The sequence below is a fragment of the Salmo trutta genome, unplaced genomic scaffold (genome assembly GCF_901001165.1).
Source record: "Salmo trutta unplaced genomic scaffold, fSalTru1.1, whole genome shotgun sequence".
In the NCBI taxonomy this organism is placed as follows: Eukaryota; Metazoa; Chordata; class Actinopteri; order Salmoniformes; family Salmonidae; genus Salmo; species Salmo trutta.
The window spans coordinates 1,357-13,580 of record NW_021822588.1 but is presented as its reverse complement, the minus strand read 5'-3'; the positions used below and the strand labels follow the sequence as shown (position 1 = coordinate 13,580).

General features: G+C 43.1%; 2 protein-coding genes across 2 annotated transcripts; both read right to left on the bottom strand.

The window, feature by feature from the left end:
• Nucleotides 1-525: 525 nt before the first annotated feature.
• LOC115182842 (H-2 class II histocompatibility antigen, I-E beta chain) lies at nucleotides 526-4,405 on the bottom strand (the record flags this gene model as incomplete). Its single annotated transcript, XM_029744253.1, is given in 5 exon segments — nucleotides 526-1,123; nucleotides 1,220-1,237; nucleotides 2,055-2,168; nucleotides 3,233-3,514; nucleotides 4,232-4,405. Coding segments are annotated over 4 exon segments (581 nt in total), but the record flags the coding sequence as incomplete, so codon positions are not given.
• Nucleotides 4,406-7,960: 3,555 nt separating this feature from the next.
• Nucleotides 7,961-9,940, bottom strand: LOC115182843 (H-2 class II histocompatibility antigen, A-U alpha chain). Its single transcript, XM_029744254.1, has 4 exons — nucleotides 9,809-9,940; nucleotides 8,879-9,124; nucleotides 8,356-8,637; nucleotides 7,961-8,121 (listed from the first exon to the last, which is right to left on the bottom strand). The coding sequence occupies exons 1-4, from the start codon at nucleotides 9,864-9,866 to the stop codon at nucleotides 8,000-8,002; spliced, it is 708 nt and encodes a 235-aa protein (XP_029600114.1). The 5' UTR covers nucleotides 9,867-9,940; the 3' UTR covers nucleotides 7,961-7,999.
• Between the last annotated feature and the right edge of the window lie 2,284 nt (nucleotides 9,941-12,224).

Genomic DNA, 12,224 nt, shown 5'->3' with positions numbered 1-12,224 from the left:
CAGACTCAGGACTGATGGCTCCTGCCCGTGTTGTATAGAGCAGGTTAAAACCAGGAGGCTTGCACTTTATATGTACTGTTGACATGCAATATACTGTACATGACAATACTATGTTCAAAAGCACGTCAGATGTTGAGATGTCAACAATAACTAGATTAGCATATTATGTAAATGTGGCCTATAGTCGTGAAGAGCAGAAGTTTATGAGAAATGCAGCTGATAAATGTAGTATATTATGCCTGATAGCATGTCTATAACATAACCTTTCTACTGTTCATGACATCCCCCTGGTCCCTGTGGTCGTACGTGATACCCAATCAGAAGGCAGCTGAGGTAATGACCACCGTTTAAACCTGAATCCTTCAGATCTACAGGAGTTTATAGGAGAAAGAGATCGATGTAGGATTCAGGACTTCACACCAACCACAGGGAAGTGGCCGATACACGACTTGTTCAAGGCCACCGCCATTTGGCCTCAGACACCAAGAAAACATCAACCCAGCCTAGTAAACACACTGCATCACGACATGTTTAATGGTTTATTGAAAAGCTTGTTCCAAATCAGAGGAACGTGTAAAATATGTCCCAGTTGTATAGAAGACAAGACAACCATGACAGAGCAGAAAATGAAGGGCGCTGAAACCATATAAACATTATGAACGAGACATGAAGGAGGTGATGTCAGTACAGGGGACTTTAATCTAAAACATGAAGAAATGAAATCAAAGACTGAACCTGTTCTCATTAACCAGCGTCTCAGTATTTTCACCATTTACTGGACATATTCCTCTGTTCCTTTAAGAACAGGTGTGTTATTTGTTAGTGAAAAGACAACAGGACAGCAGGTAAACCAGAATAACTTACAGTGTTAAAGCAGATCTCTACCACATCTATTAATAAACAAGTGTCTAAATACTACCAAGCCTATAGTTGTTAATGGATTAATATGAAAGGTGGAAGGATAATATATGTTACCAACAATATACTTCATTAAGAAAGTATTGATTCACGTCCAGTTAAACAGTCCAGCAGTAACGTCCAATCAGGACACTGATTTATAACAGGCAAGAACATCTCATTTAGGATCCATTTCTACTGCAGATTCAGCAACGTGTCTTCAAACCTGAAATATAGTAAACAGGTAGAGAGATAAATGATTATAATGACATCTTTAACATGAGACACTGTAACTGGGAATTCATCAGAACAGGACTCTCACCTTAATACTACAGCACCCCTGTTATAGAAGAGAGACAGAGAGAGACAGAGAGAGAGACAGAGAGACAGAGAGAGACAGAGAGACAGAGAGAGACAGAGAGACAGAGACAGAGAGACAGAGAGACAGAGAGAGAGACAGAGAGAGACAGAGAGAGACAGAGAGACAGAGAGAGACAGAGAGAGACAGAGAGAGACAGAGAGAGACAGAGAGACAGAGAGAGACAGAGAGACAGAGAGACAGAGAGAGACAGAGAGAGAGAGAGACAGAGAGAGACAGAGAGAGAGAGAGACAGAGAGAGACAGAGACAGAGAGACAGAGAGAGACAGAGAGAGGAGAGAGACAGAAAGACAGAGAGACAGAGAGACAGAGAGAGACAGAGAGAGAGACAGAGAGAGACAGAGAGACAGAGAGAGACAGAGAGAGACAGAGAGAGACAGAGAGAGACAGAGAGAGACAGAGAGAGACAGAGAGACAGAGAGAGACAGAGAGACAGAGAGACAGAGAGAGAGACAGAGAGAGACAGAGAGACAGAGAGACAGAGAGAGACAGAGAGAGAGACAGAGAGAGAGAGAGACAGAGAGAGAGAGAGAGACAGAGAGAGACAGAGAGAGACACAGAGAGACAGAGAGAGACAGAGAGAGACAGAGAGAGAGAATATAAATCATTATAACATCCGCATATTGATGAACACCATCCCATAATCTGTTCTATTCACTATTACATCAAGTTGTCATCATTCCTTCCAGGTGCTGTATAACACTACTGTCCTGTTATAAAGCCCTGTGTCCTCTCTAGAGTGTATATATCTATGTTTTCTACACAGTGATGACCTCACCAGAAGACTTCTTCTTGTAGTAGATGAGTCCTGCCAAGGCTAAGATGGCTCCCAGCACCAGACCAGACGCCCCGATGGCTATCTTATTCCTCTCAGCCTCAGGCAGGGACGGGTCTGTCAGAGAGAGGATCATTCATCAATATTACTGGGATTCAATATCAGTATTCTGTTAAATACACACACAGCATGTATACCACCCTTCCCCCATACTCACACCCTTACCCCACTCTCATACCCCATTACCCCAGTATCACCCCAGTATCCCCCCATTACCCCCCTTACCCCAGTATCCCCCCATTACCCCCCTTACCCCAGTATCTCCCATTACCCCAGTATCCCCCCATTACCCCAGTATCCCCCCATTACCCCAGTACCCCCCATTACCCCAGTATCCCCCCTTACCCCAGTCATACCCCATTACCCCAGTACCCCCCCTTACCCCAGTATCCCCCCATTACCCCAGTCATACCCATTACCCCAGTATCCCCCCATTACCCCAGTATCCCCCCACTACCCCAGTCATACCCCATTACCCCAGTATCCCCCCATTATCCCAGTATCACCCATTTCCCCATTATCCCAGTATCCCCCCCATTACCCCAGTATCCCCCCATTATCCCAGTATCACCCCATTACCCCAGTATCCCCCTTACCCCAGTATACCCCCATCACCCCATTATCACCCATTACCCCATTATCCCAGTATCACCCATTTCCCCATTATCCCAGTATCCCCCCCATTACCCCAGTATCCCCCCTTACCCCAGTATCACCCCATTACCCCAGTATCCCCCTTACCCCAGTATACCCCCATCACCCCATTATCACCCATTACCCCAGTATCCCCCCATTACCCCAGTATCCCCCCATTACCCCAGTATCACCCATTACCCCAGTATCCCCCCATTACCCCAGTATCCCCCCATTACCCCAGTATCCCCCCATTACCCCAGTATACCCCATTACCCCAGTATCCCCCCATTACCCCAGTATCACCCATTACCCCAGTATCCCCCATTACCCCAGTATGCCCCATTACCCCAGTAGCCCCCCATTACCCCAGTATCCCCCCTTACCCCAGTATCCCCCATTACCCCAGTATCCCCCATTACCCCCCCTTACCCCAGTATCCCCCCATTACCCCCCTTACCCCAGTATCCCCCCATTACCCCCCTTACCCCAGTCATACACCATGGGCTCAGTGAGGCTGATGTGCTCCACCATGCAGGAGATCTTCTCTCCAGACCTGGGCGTGTACTCCAGGTGGGAGTGGATCTGGTAGTACCAGTCCCCGTTCGCCAGCTCCTCAGTGGAGGTCACATCAGACTTCACCTCCCCGCCGTCCCTCAGCCAGGTCACTCTGATTGGTTTGGGGTAGAAGTCGTAGGCGCTGCACATCAGCATGGCAGGGTGTCTGCCAGTGGGGGGAGCCACTGAGCTCAGTCTGACATGGGGCGCAACTAACGGAGGAAACAGAAACATGTCAGCATAGTTCACTATATATTATTGGATGTATAACATATATTCCATAGTTCACATATATTATTGGATGTTTATCATATATTCCATAGTTCTGATAGTATTGAACCACCACTGTGCTTTATAAACTACACTTCATTAGAGAGATGAACTGTAATGTCACTACATAGCTGACTAGTCCTACTGTAATGTCACTACATAGCTGACTGGTCCTACTGTAATGTCACTACATAGCTGACTAGTCCTACTGTAATGTCACTACATAGCTGACTAGTCATACTGTAATATCACTACATAGCTGACTAGTCATACTGTAATGTCACTACATAGCTGACTAGTCCTACTGTAATGTCACTACATAGCTGACTAGTCATACTGTAATATCACTACATAGCTGACTAGTCATACTGTAATGTTATCTGTTAATATTGTGTTTTCAGATATAATTCAGGGTCAATAGAAGTATACCTGTTTAAATATAGTTGCAGCTATAAAACTATTGAAGAAAAAACACGTTATTCATCCATCCAATTTAGATAGAAATGCTGTTTTAAGTGTTTACCTTCAGTCTAGATAAATATATTAATTAATCTCTACCATTATCTTCATCAGACACATCTCTATATAACATAATCCTGAATGAAATAGTAAATGTCTTCCTCAGTCAGAGGACAGTGGTGGTAAGGAGCCCTGCTCACCTGTCTTGTCCAGTATGGCGCTGTAGTGGAGATCAGCGTTATGCTTACAGAAACGCTCCAGCTCCCCAAGCTCTTGAGCCAGGATCCCAGCATCACTGTTCCAGGCTTCTGCATTGTACACTCCATGCTCAGTGTATCCAACATACTTCCCCACAGTGCTGTTGAATCTGATATATTCAGCCTGATTGAAAACATACGAGTCTATCAACTCTATACCCTGCAGGTCCTTTGAGGAGTACAGGCACTCTACCACCCTCTGTTCAAAATATCCATCTGAAAGGAAAACATAATACAGATCATTGTTTAGTCAGATTAAAAGATACAATCAATATTCCATATAGTTATAATTACTATGATGTTAAATGTAGTATTCTGACAATTTTATAAACTTATTTATTTTATATTTTTAAAGAAATCATGTTATAATCTATACTCATTTATATAACAGATGAATTAATCCAACCATGTTATATTCTACTATACAATGTTAGACAATATAGTTTAGTTGGCAGATTATTCATTCAGTGGAACTACGTTAAAGAGAAACTTCATATGAGGATTACAACTAAACTGGTTTCCACTTCCACCATCACCCAGCCTGTCAGAGAGAACAACTTCTGGGAGATGAGATTCAGCAAATTATTTAATATCGCAGAATTACCCATAATATCAGTCCTTCAGGTAATGTTGAATATATACAGATAATAACAACAACTCAGACATGATCAACAAACTATTTGTTTGTTCTCAACTTACCTGTTCCAGAGAATATGAACAAAACCAGGGTCAGGTAAACGCAGAAGACAGACATCGACATGTTCCTCTGCTGGGTGAGACTGAACTGAAGGCAGCAGCTCAGAGGAAATGATTTATCTGTTCAGGAAATGGGCCAATCATCTGCTGCAGACACACAGCGTCACGTGTTACCAGGCAGACCCCACCCTCGCAATAACATCTACTAACCATGTAAATATATTATAACATAACATTTAATTACATTTGATTTAGACCCCACAAGATGACCTTATATAAAAAGGGTTAAACTGTCCCTAGGAAGATGTTGTAGTATTATGTAGCTAAATTGTATTTGTATCAAACTTTTCAGTATCACCAGGCTAAGAGTCCAAATACCCTGACAACGTTTTAAAAACGTTTAAATTAAAGAAGTAGTAAATGTGTATGAAACGATGTGTTGTGACCTCGACGCTGGCCGCTCAGAAAGGAGGCTCATCCCTGAGCTTCGACCCGACACGTTATATTGAATAAAACCTTAAACAGGTCGGTCCAAACTTTTACCTTTCTCTCATGTTCACCTTGTGGAGCTACGCAGGCAATGCCTTGTGGGACCAGATAAACTGTGGGACTTGGAGAGTTCCTATCTTCCTTTTCATACAAAAAGTACAGTAACAATAATCTCCAGACTAGGGCTTTATAAAGATGCTGGAAACCTGGGGACATTTTGGGTTCACATCTTCCTAGAAGTGGAACAGGTCAAAACGGGGATTTTCAGAGAAAACAGCACATTTATTTAAATGAAAACACACTGCTAGACACTATATATACAGAAGTATGTGGACACCCTTCATATTAGTGGATTCTGCTATTTCAGCCACACCCGTTGCTGACAGGTGTATAAAATCAAGCACACAGCCATGCAATCTCCATAGACAAACATTGGCAGTAGAATGATCTTACTGAAGAGCTCAGTGACTTTCAAAATGGCCCCGTCATAGGATGCCACCTTTCCAACAAGTCAGTTCGTTTCATTTCTGCCCTGCTCAACTGTAAGTGCTGTTATTGTGAAGTGGAAACTTCTAGGAGCAACAACGGCTCAGCCGCGAAGTGGTAGGCCACACAAGCTCACAGAACTGGACCACCGAGTGCTAAAGAGCGTCTTTCTTCAGTTGAAATGGGTTTCCGTGGCCGAGCAGCCACACACAAGTCTAAGCTCGCCATTTGCAATGCCAAGCGTTGGCTGGAGTGGTGTAAAGCTGGCCGCCATTGGACTCTGGAGCAGTGGAAACGCGTTCTCTGGACTGATGAATTACGCTTCACCATCTGGCAGTCTGACAGACGGATCTGGGTTTGGCGGATGCCAGGAGAACGCTACCTGCCCCAATGCATAGTGCCAACTATATGTTTGGTGGAGGAGGAATAATGGTCTGGGGCTGTTTTTCATGGTTTGGGCCCCTTAGTTCCAGTGAAGGGAAATCCTAACGCTACAGCATACAATGACATTCTAGACCATTTATGTGCTTCCAACTTTGTGGCAACAGTTTGGGGAAGGGCCTGCACAGAGCCCTGACCTCAACCCCATCGAACACCTTTGGGATGAATTGGAACGCCGACTGCGAGCCAGGTCTAATCACCCAACATCAGTCCCCGACCTCACTAATGCTCTTGTGGCTGAGTGGAAGCAAGTCCCTGCAGCAACGTTCCAACATCTAGTGGAAAGCCTTCCCAGAAGAGTGGAGGCTTTATAGCAGCAAAGGGGGGACCAACTCCATATTAATGCCCATTAGTGTTTTATCAAAATGTACAAACGTCACCTGGACATAAAAGGCACTCAATATGTGGAACGACCTGGTTATTGTTTTAATATGTGGAACGACCTGGTTATTGTTTTAATATGTGGCAGATCACGGAGGTTTCATTCTGTCCCATAATGCTAGTTTATAGTTTATTCATTCCAAACTGTTGTGGGTGGATGTTTCTCTGTAAATTTACATCCAATAGACTCAGTGGAATGAGCTGTGGGGGAGGGGTCACATGTGACAGTGGGACCAGAAGACACAGACCAGGGGGGGTTTCAGGGCTAATAAGCTTTAATAAAAACATATAAGGTTAAAAAGGGACCAACACCAACTATAACTCAAACTGGAAGTACACTCGTACCCCCGGCATACATCAATTTGGGGAGCTAATTCCCAGTTTACCTCCCTCTTCGGGTGGCCAGGTTGGGTCCTGTGTCTGTCAGCAGTTTGTAACACACCACAACCCTGAGCACTCAGTGACGTCTGTAATTAGTGATGACTGACAACCAAGATAACGTAATTAAAAGTGATTTATTCAGCAACATGACTACAGAGACCCAGAGGATCAACAGTAAACATAAACATGCTGGGTGATTTTATTTACATTTTATGTAATTATATCAAACTGTATATTACTAAGTCAACTTCATGATATTAGTTATATAAAATGATTGTAATAATAATTAGCAGACTGCTGAAATCTTTACTATATCAGACTATTGTTATGCTCTACCTCTGAAGGGCCAAACGGGATACATCTCCAGTACATGTCATGTACATAACCCCTCATAACCCCTCATAACCCCTCATAACCCCATATAACCCCTCATAACCCCTTATAACCCCTCATAACCCCTCATAACCCCTCATAACCCCTTATAACCCCATATAACCCCTCATAACCCCTCATAACCCATTATAACCCCTCATAACCCCATATAACCCCTCATAACCCCTCATAACCCCATATAACCCCTCATAACCCCTTATAACCCCTCATAACCCCTCATAACCCCTTATAACCCCATATAACCCCTCATAACCCCTCATAACCCATTATAACCCCTCATAACCCCTTACAACCCCTCCTTAAACTATATTATCTGTAGTTTAATCTCACATTCCTCTTTGCCATCTACACTCTCTATACACAGTTTTAACAAAGACAGTCTAAATGATGGTGAGGTCCTCTGTATTTATACAGATTTGCCATGACGCTCTGACAGCTGTAGTCTCAGTTACACTGGTTCCCTTTGATGAGGAAGAATGTTCCGGTAGCCACTCCCAGCAGCCCCAGAGTCAGACCCACTCCACAGAACACAGCAGGACCCACACTGGGCTGGGTCACCTCAGGCTCTGTGGATACACACACACACACACACACACACACACACACACACACACACACACACACACACACACACACACACACACACACACACACACACACACACACACAGAGGAAGAACATCAAGCGATGAACTGATGTTTTCAAGCTAATTTTATCAATTGCAAAACCATAACATTGTGACACTAAAATATTCATAAGCAGTGAAAGTCCTGCAGACTAAACGTGCTGCGTCGTCTCACCCCAGATCCGAGTCAGGGGCTCAGCGAGGCCCTTGTGCTCCACCGTACAGCCATAGATGTCTCCCTCCTCTGGGGTGAAGGGCAGACTGGAGAACTGGTTGAGGGTGAAATCAGCGTTGGGGTAGGGGGTGCTGAGACGTACTCCCTCTGTCAGGTTCTGATTGTTCCTGGTCCACCTGACTCGGACAGGTGCAGGGTGGAACCCGCTGACGTGGCAGATGAGGGTGTTCTCCACCCCCAGGTCCACATCGTCCCGGGGGTAGATGCTGCTGTGAGGAGGGGCTGGGGAAACACATTTAACATTCATACTTCCTGGTTGTGTTGTCATCGCTTTGGGCTGAAACACTGTTCCATCTGCATTAGGTCACATGACATTAGTCTGTAGTGTATTGGAGCGTTGATCAGGCTTGTTGTAGTAACGTTAACAGGCTGATCATAGTGGAGCTCCACAGAGGTTATGACAGGTTATAGTGAGGTGACTATTTTACTGATTCATTCACTCTAAATGACTTCTCTCTCTTACCTATTTTCTCTTCTGGGTTCTTGTAAGCTTTTATAGATGTGGCCAGGTTTGCTTTGCATACCCCCTGTTGACCTACAGCCTGTTCATAAAATCCAGGGAAGCTCAGTGGATCTACAAACGGAGGCAGAGCCACCACTCCCTCCCCCTTGATGAAGTCTGCGTACCACAACTCTTCCCCATCCAGTCCATACATGTCCAGTCCATCTGAATCACTGCATCCACTAATATATAAATCCTTATGCAGAACTGAGGAAAGAAACCCAATGAAACACACTGTTAGTATATTACATCTGGAGGCTCATCGCTGAGATGTTCAGCCACATTATTTAATAACATTATTTAATAACATTTAATAACGTTTAATAATATTTAATAACATGTAATAATATTTAATAACATTTAATAACATTTAATAACATTTAATAACATGTAATAAAATGTAATAACATTTAATAACATGTAATAACATTTAATAACATTTACTAACATTTAATAACATGTAATAAAATGTAATAACATTTAATAACATGTAATAACATTTAATAACATTTAATAACATTTAATAACATGTAATAACATTTACTAACATTTACTAACATTTAATAACATTTAATAACATTTAATAACATTTAATAACATTTAATAACATATTCCTGTCATTCTTTACCAGCATGAACACTTCCTTTAACCCAAACACCATCCCCTGTCCCTGGTCTAACCCTATAACCCACCACCCCTGGTCTAACCCTATAACCCACCATCCCTGGTCTAACCCTAATAGTCCATAACCAAGGAGCTTCACTAATGTGTTAATTCAGTAACACAGGGGTCAATATTATCATTTTAAACATTAGAAGCTCTCGTAAGGAAGTTTTTGGTGATATAATATATTATTTTCTTTCCCTCATCAACTGAATACTATTTCCTTACCTTTGTGTTCTGCATACACCTGCCAGCAGAGGACGAGGACAATCACAGAGGTCTTCATGTTCAGACAACAGAGAGACAGGAGGACTAAGCTGAACAGCTCTGACTGGTGTGAACCTTCACTGGAGGGAAACAACCTTTTCCCTGCAGCAGCTTCCTGAACAATATGACCAATCAGGTCACTTGTTTCATCTTTACTCAGCTGTAACTAGGTAGACGCCGTCACTCAGACTTCTGTTGAGGCTTTGAGAATCTTCCTGCCCAGATGAAGTACAGAGATATATATTATTACTGTATTATGTTTTAGATTGATTGTAAATCAGATAAATGCCATGTAGTGTAGTTCACTGAACCTCCTCATCTCCCATAACAACCCCTGCAGCTGTTAATGAACTTCATGCTCGGGGTCACGGGGTCACAGCACCAGGGAGACTGACCCAGTCTCACACCTGGATGGCTGAGACCTGATGACTCAGCTCCTAAAGCTAAAGCAGTCTACCTCAGTAGGTTACCATGGTATTGAGACGAGCAGATAACATGACAGGCAGGTGTAAATATGTGTAGAGCCTCCAGCACCTTTTACAGGTATAATATCACCTGACAGAGAATAAAACACTCCCAAACTGTTAAAGGCCCGAAACAGCAGACTTTGGGACCATCTTTACAGGGACTTCCTGTGACTGGTCCATTTCACATCTCAGACCACAGAGTTAAACATCCTATTGAAAACACTCTCACAGCTTGAACAATATATTTAACCTTGAGTGTTTTAATGTTAATTACTAGGGCAAAGCTTGGACTTGAATGAGACATTTGTGGCACAACAGAAGGACAGGAAGAAGCTTGTAGTCCTCGTTATAAAGACTACTGAAGGTTTCTCTGTGTCCTGGAAGTAGGAGTTACTGAATTTCTTTGAAAGTCTTTACACATCGTGAACTACTGATGAGGCTGTATTACTGTCTACATGATGAGGCTGTATTACTGTCTACATGATGAGGCTGTATTACTGTCTACATGATGAGGCTGTATTACTGTCTACATGATGAGGCTGTATTACTGTCTACATGATGAGGCTGTATTACTGTCTACATGATGAGGCTGTATTACTGTCTACATGATGAGGCTGTATTACTGTCTACATGATGAGGCTGTATTACTGTCTACATGATTATGTTGAATAGTTTATGATATGAAGACAAACAGGAACTATAATAACAACATCAACGATTCACTCAATCACTCAATCACATTTTATTTAGTAAAGCTTTATTTCTTTGATTTAACTAAGCAAGTCATTTAAGAATAAGTTCTTATTTACAATGACGGCCTACCAAGAGTCAAAGGCCTCCTGTGGGAACGGGGGCTGGGATTTTGTTTTAATATATATATACATAAAGAGAGACCTAAGATAACAACAAAGCAAGGCAGAAACACATGACAACACAGCATGGTAGCAGAAAAAAAAACATTTTTTTAAAGCTTCATATAGTCATCAAATCTAAACCTCCAAAGCCCCTAAACCCCCAAAACCCCCCAAACCCCCTAAACCCCCAAAGCCCCTAAACCCCCAAAACCCCCCAAACCCCCCAAACCCCCTAAACCCCCCAAACCCCCTAAACCCCCAAAGCCCCTAAACACCCCAAACCCCCTAAATCCCCAAAGCCCCTAAACCCCCCAAACCCCCTAAATCCCCAAAGCCAAGGGTAATGATGACCTGTCCTCTCTTAACTACATCCCCCAGGCTGCTCTCTGGTAACCATGAACCTGGATGACAAATGTATTGTTGATGAACTCCAGGCAGGATTTCATTGGTCCAAACCTGCTATAGTTTAATGTTACAACTCAAAGTGTGATGTCCTGAATGCAGCAGTTTATATTCTACAGGAGGGCTGATCAGTCCTCCTGGTTTTTAATGTTCCCTGGCCAGGTCCTCTGTTCTTCCTCATCCTGGGTTCAGACCAGAGACCTGGTTGTTTAAACTTCCCCTGTTTAAAGGCCGTGGTCTGGAAAGTCCCATCACTCTCTGTTTCAGTTCAGCTGTTACATATTAGCCAATAGGAAAATCTAATTGGCAGTTTCTCAGCTGTTGCTAGGGAGATGTGTGACCCTATTGAAAAGGGTAAATGGAGGAAACAGCAGACGACAGTGAAAACTGAGGAAGGAGGACCACAGTCTCCCTCTGATGGACACAAGGGTTCATTACATGTTGGTCCATTTCCTGCATATTAAATCCACAGGTTTTCACTACAGGGTTGAAATCTGGGGTTACGTTGGGACCACTTTCTGTTCTTAAACGTTAATAAACTGATTTACTTCATGAACCTGCAAATAAAGTGATGTTTAAAATGCTAAAACATGTAGAACCAAAGCTCTGATACAGAGAAATCATTTCAGTTTAAATGATCCACTGTTCAGCCAA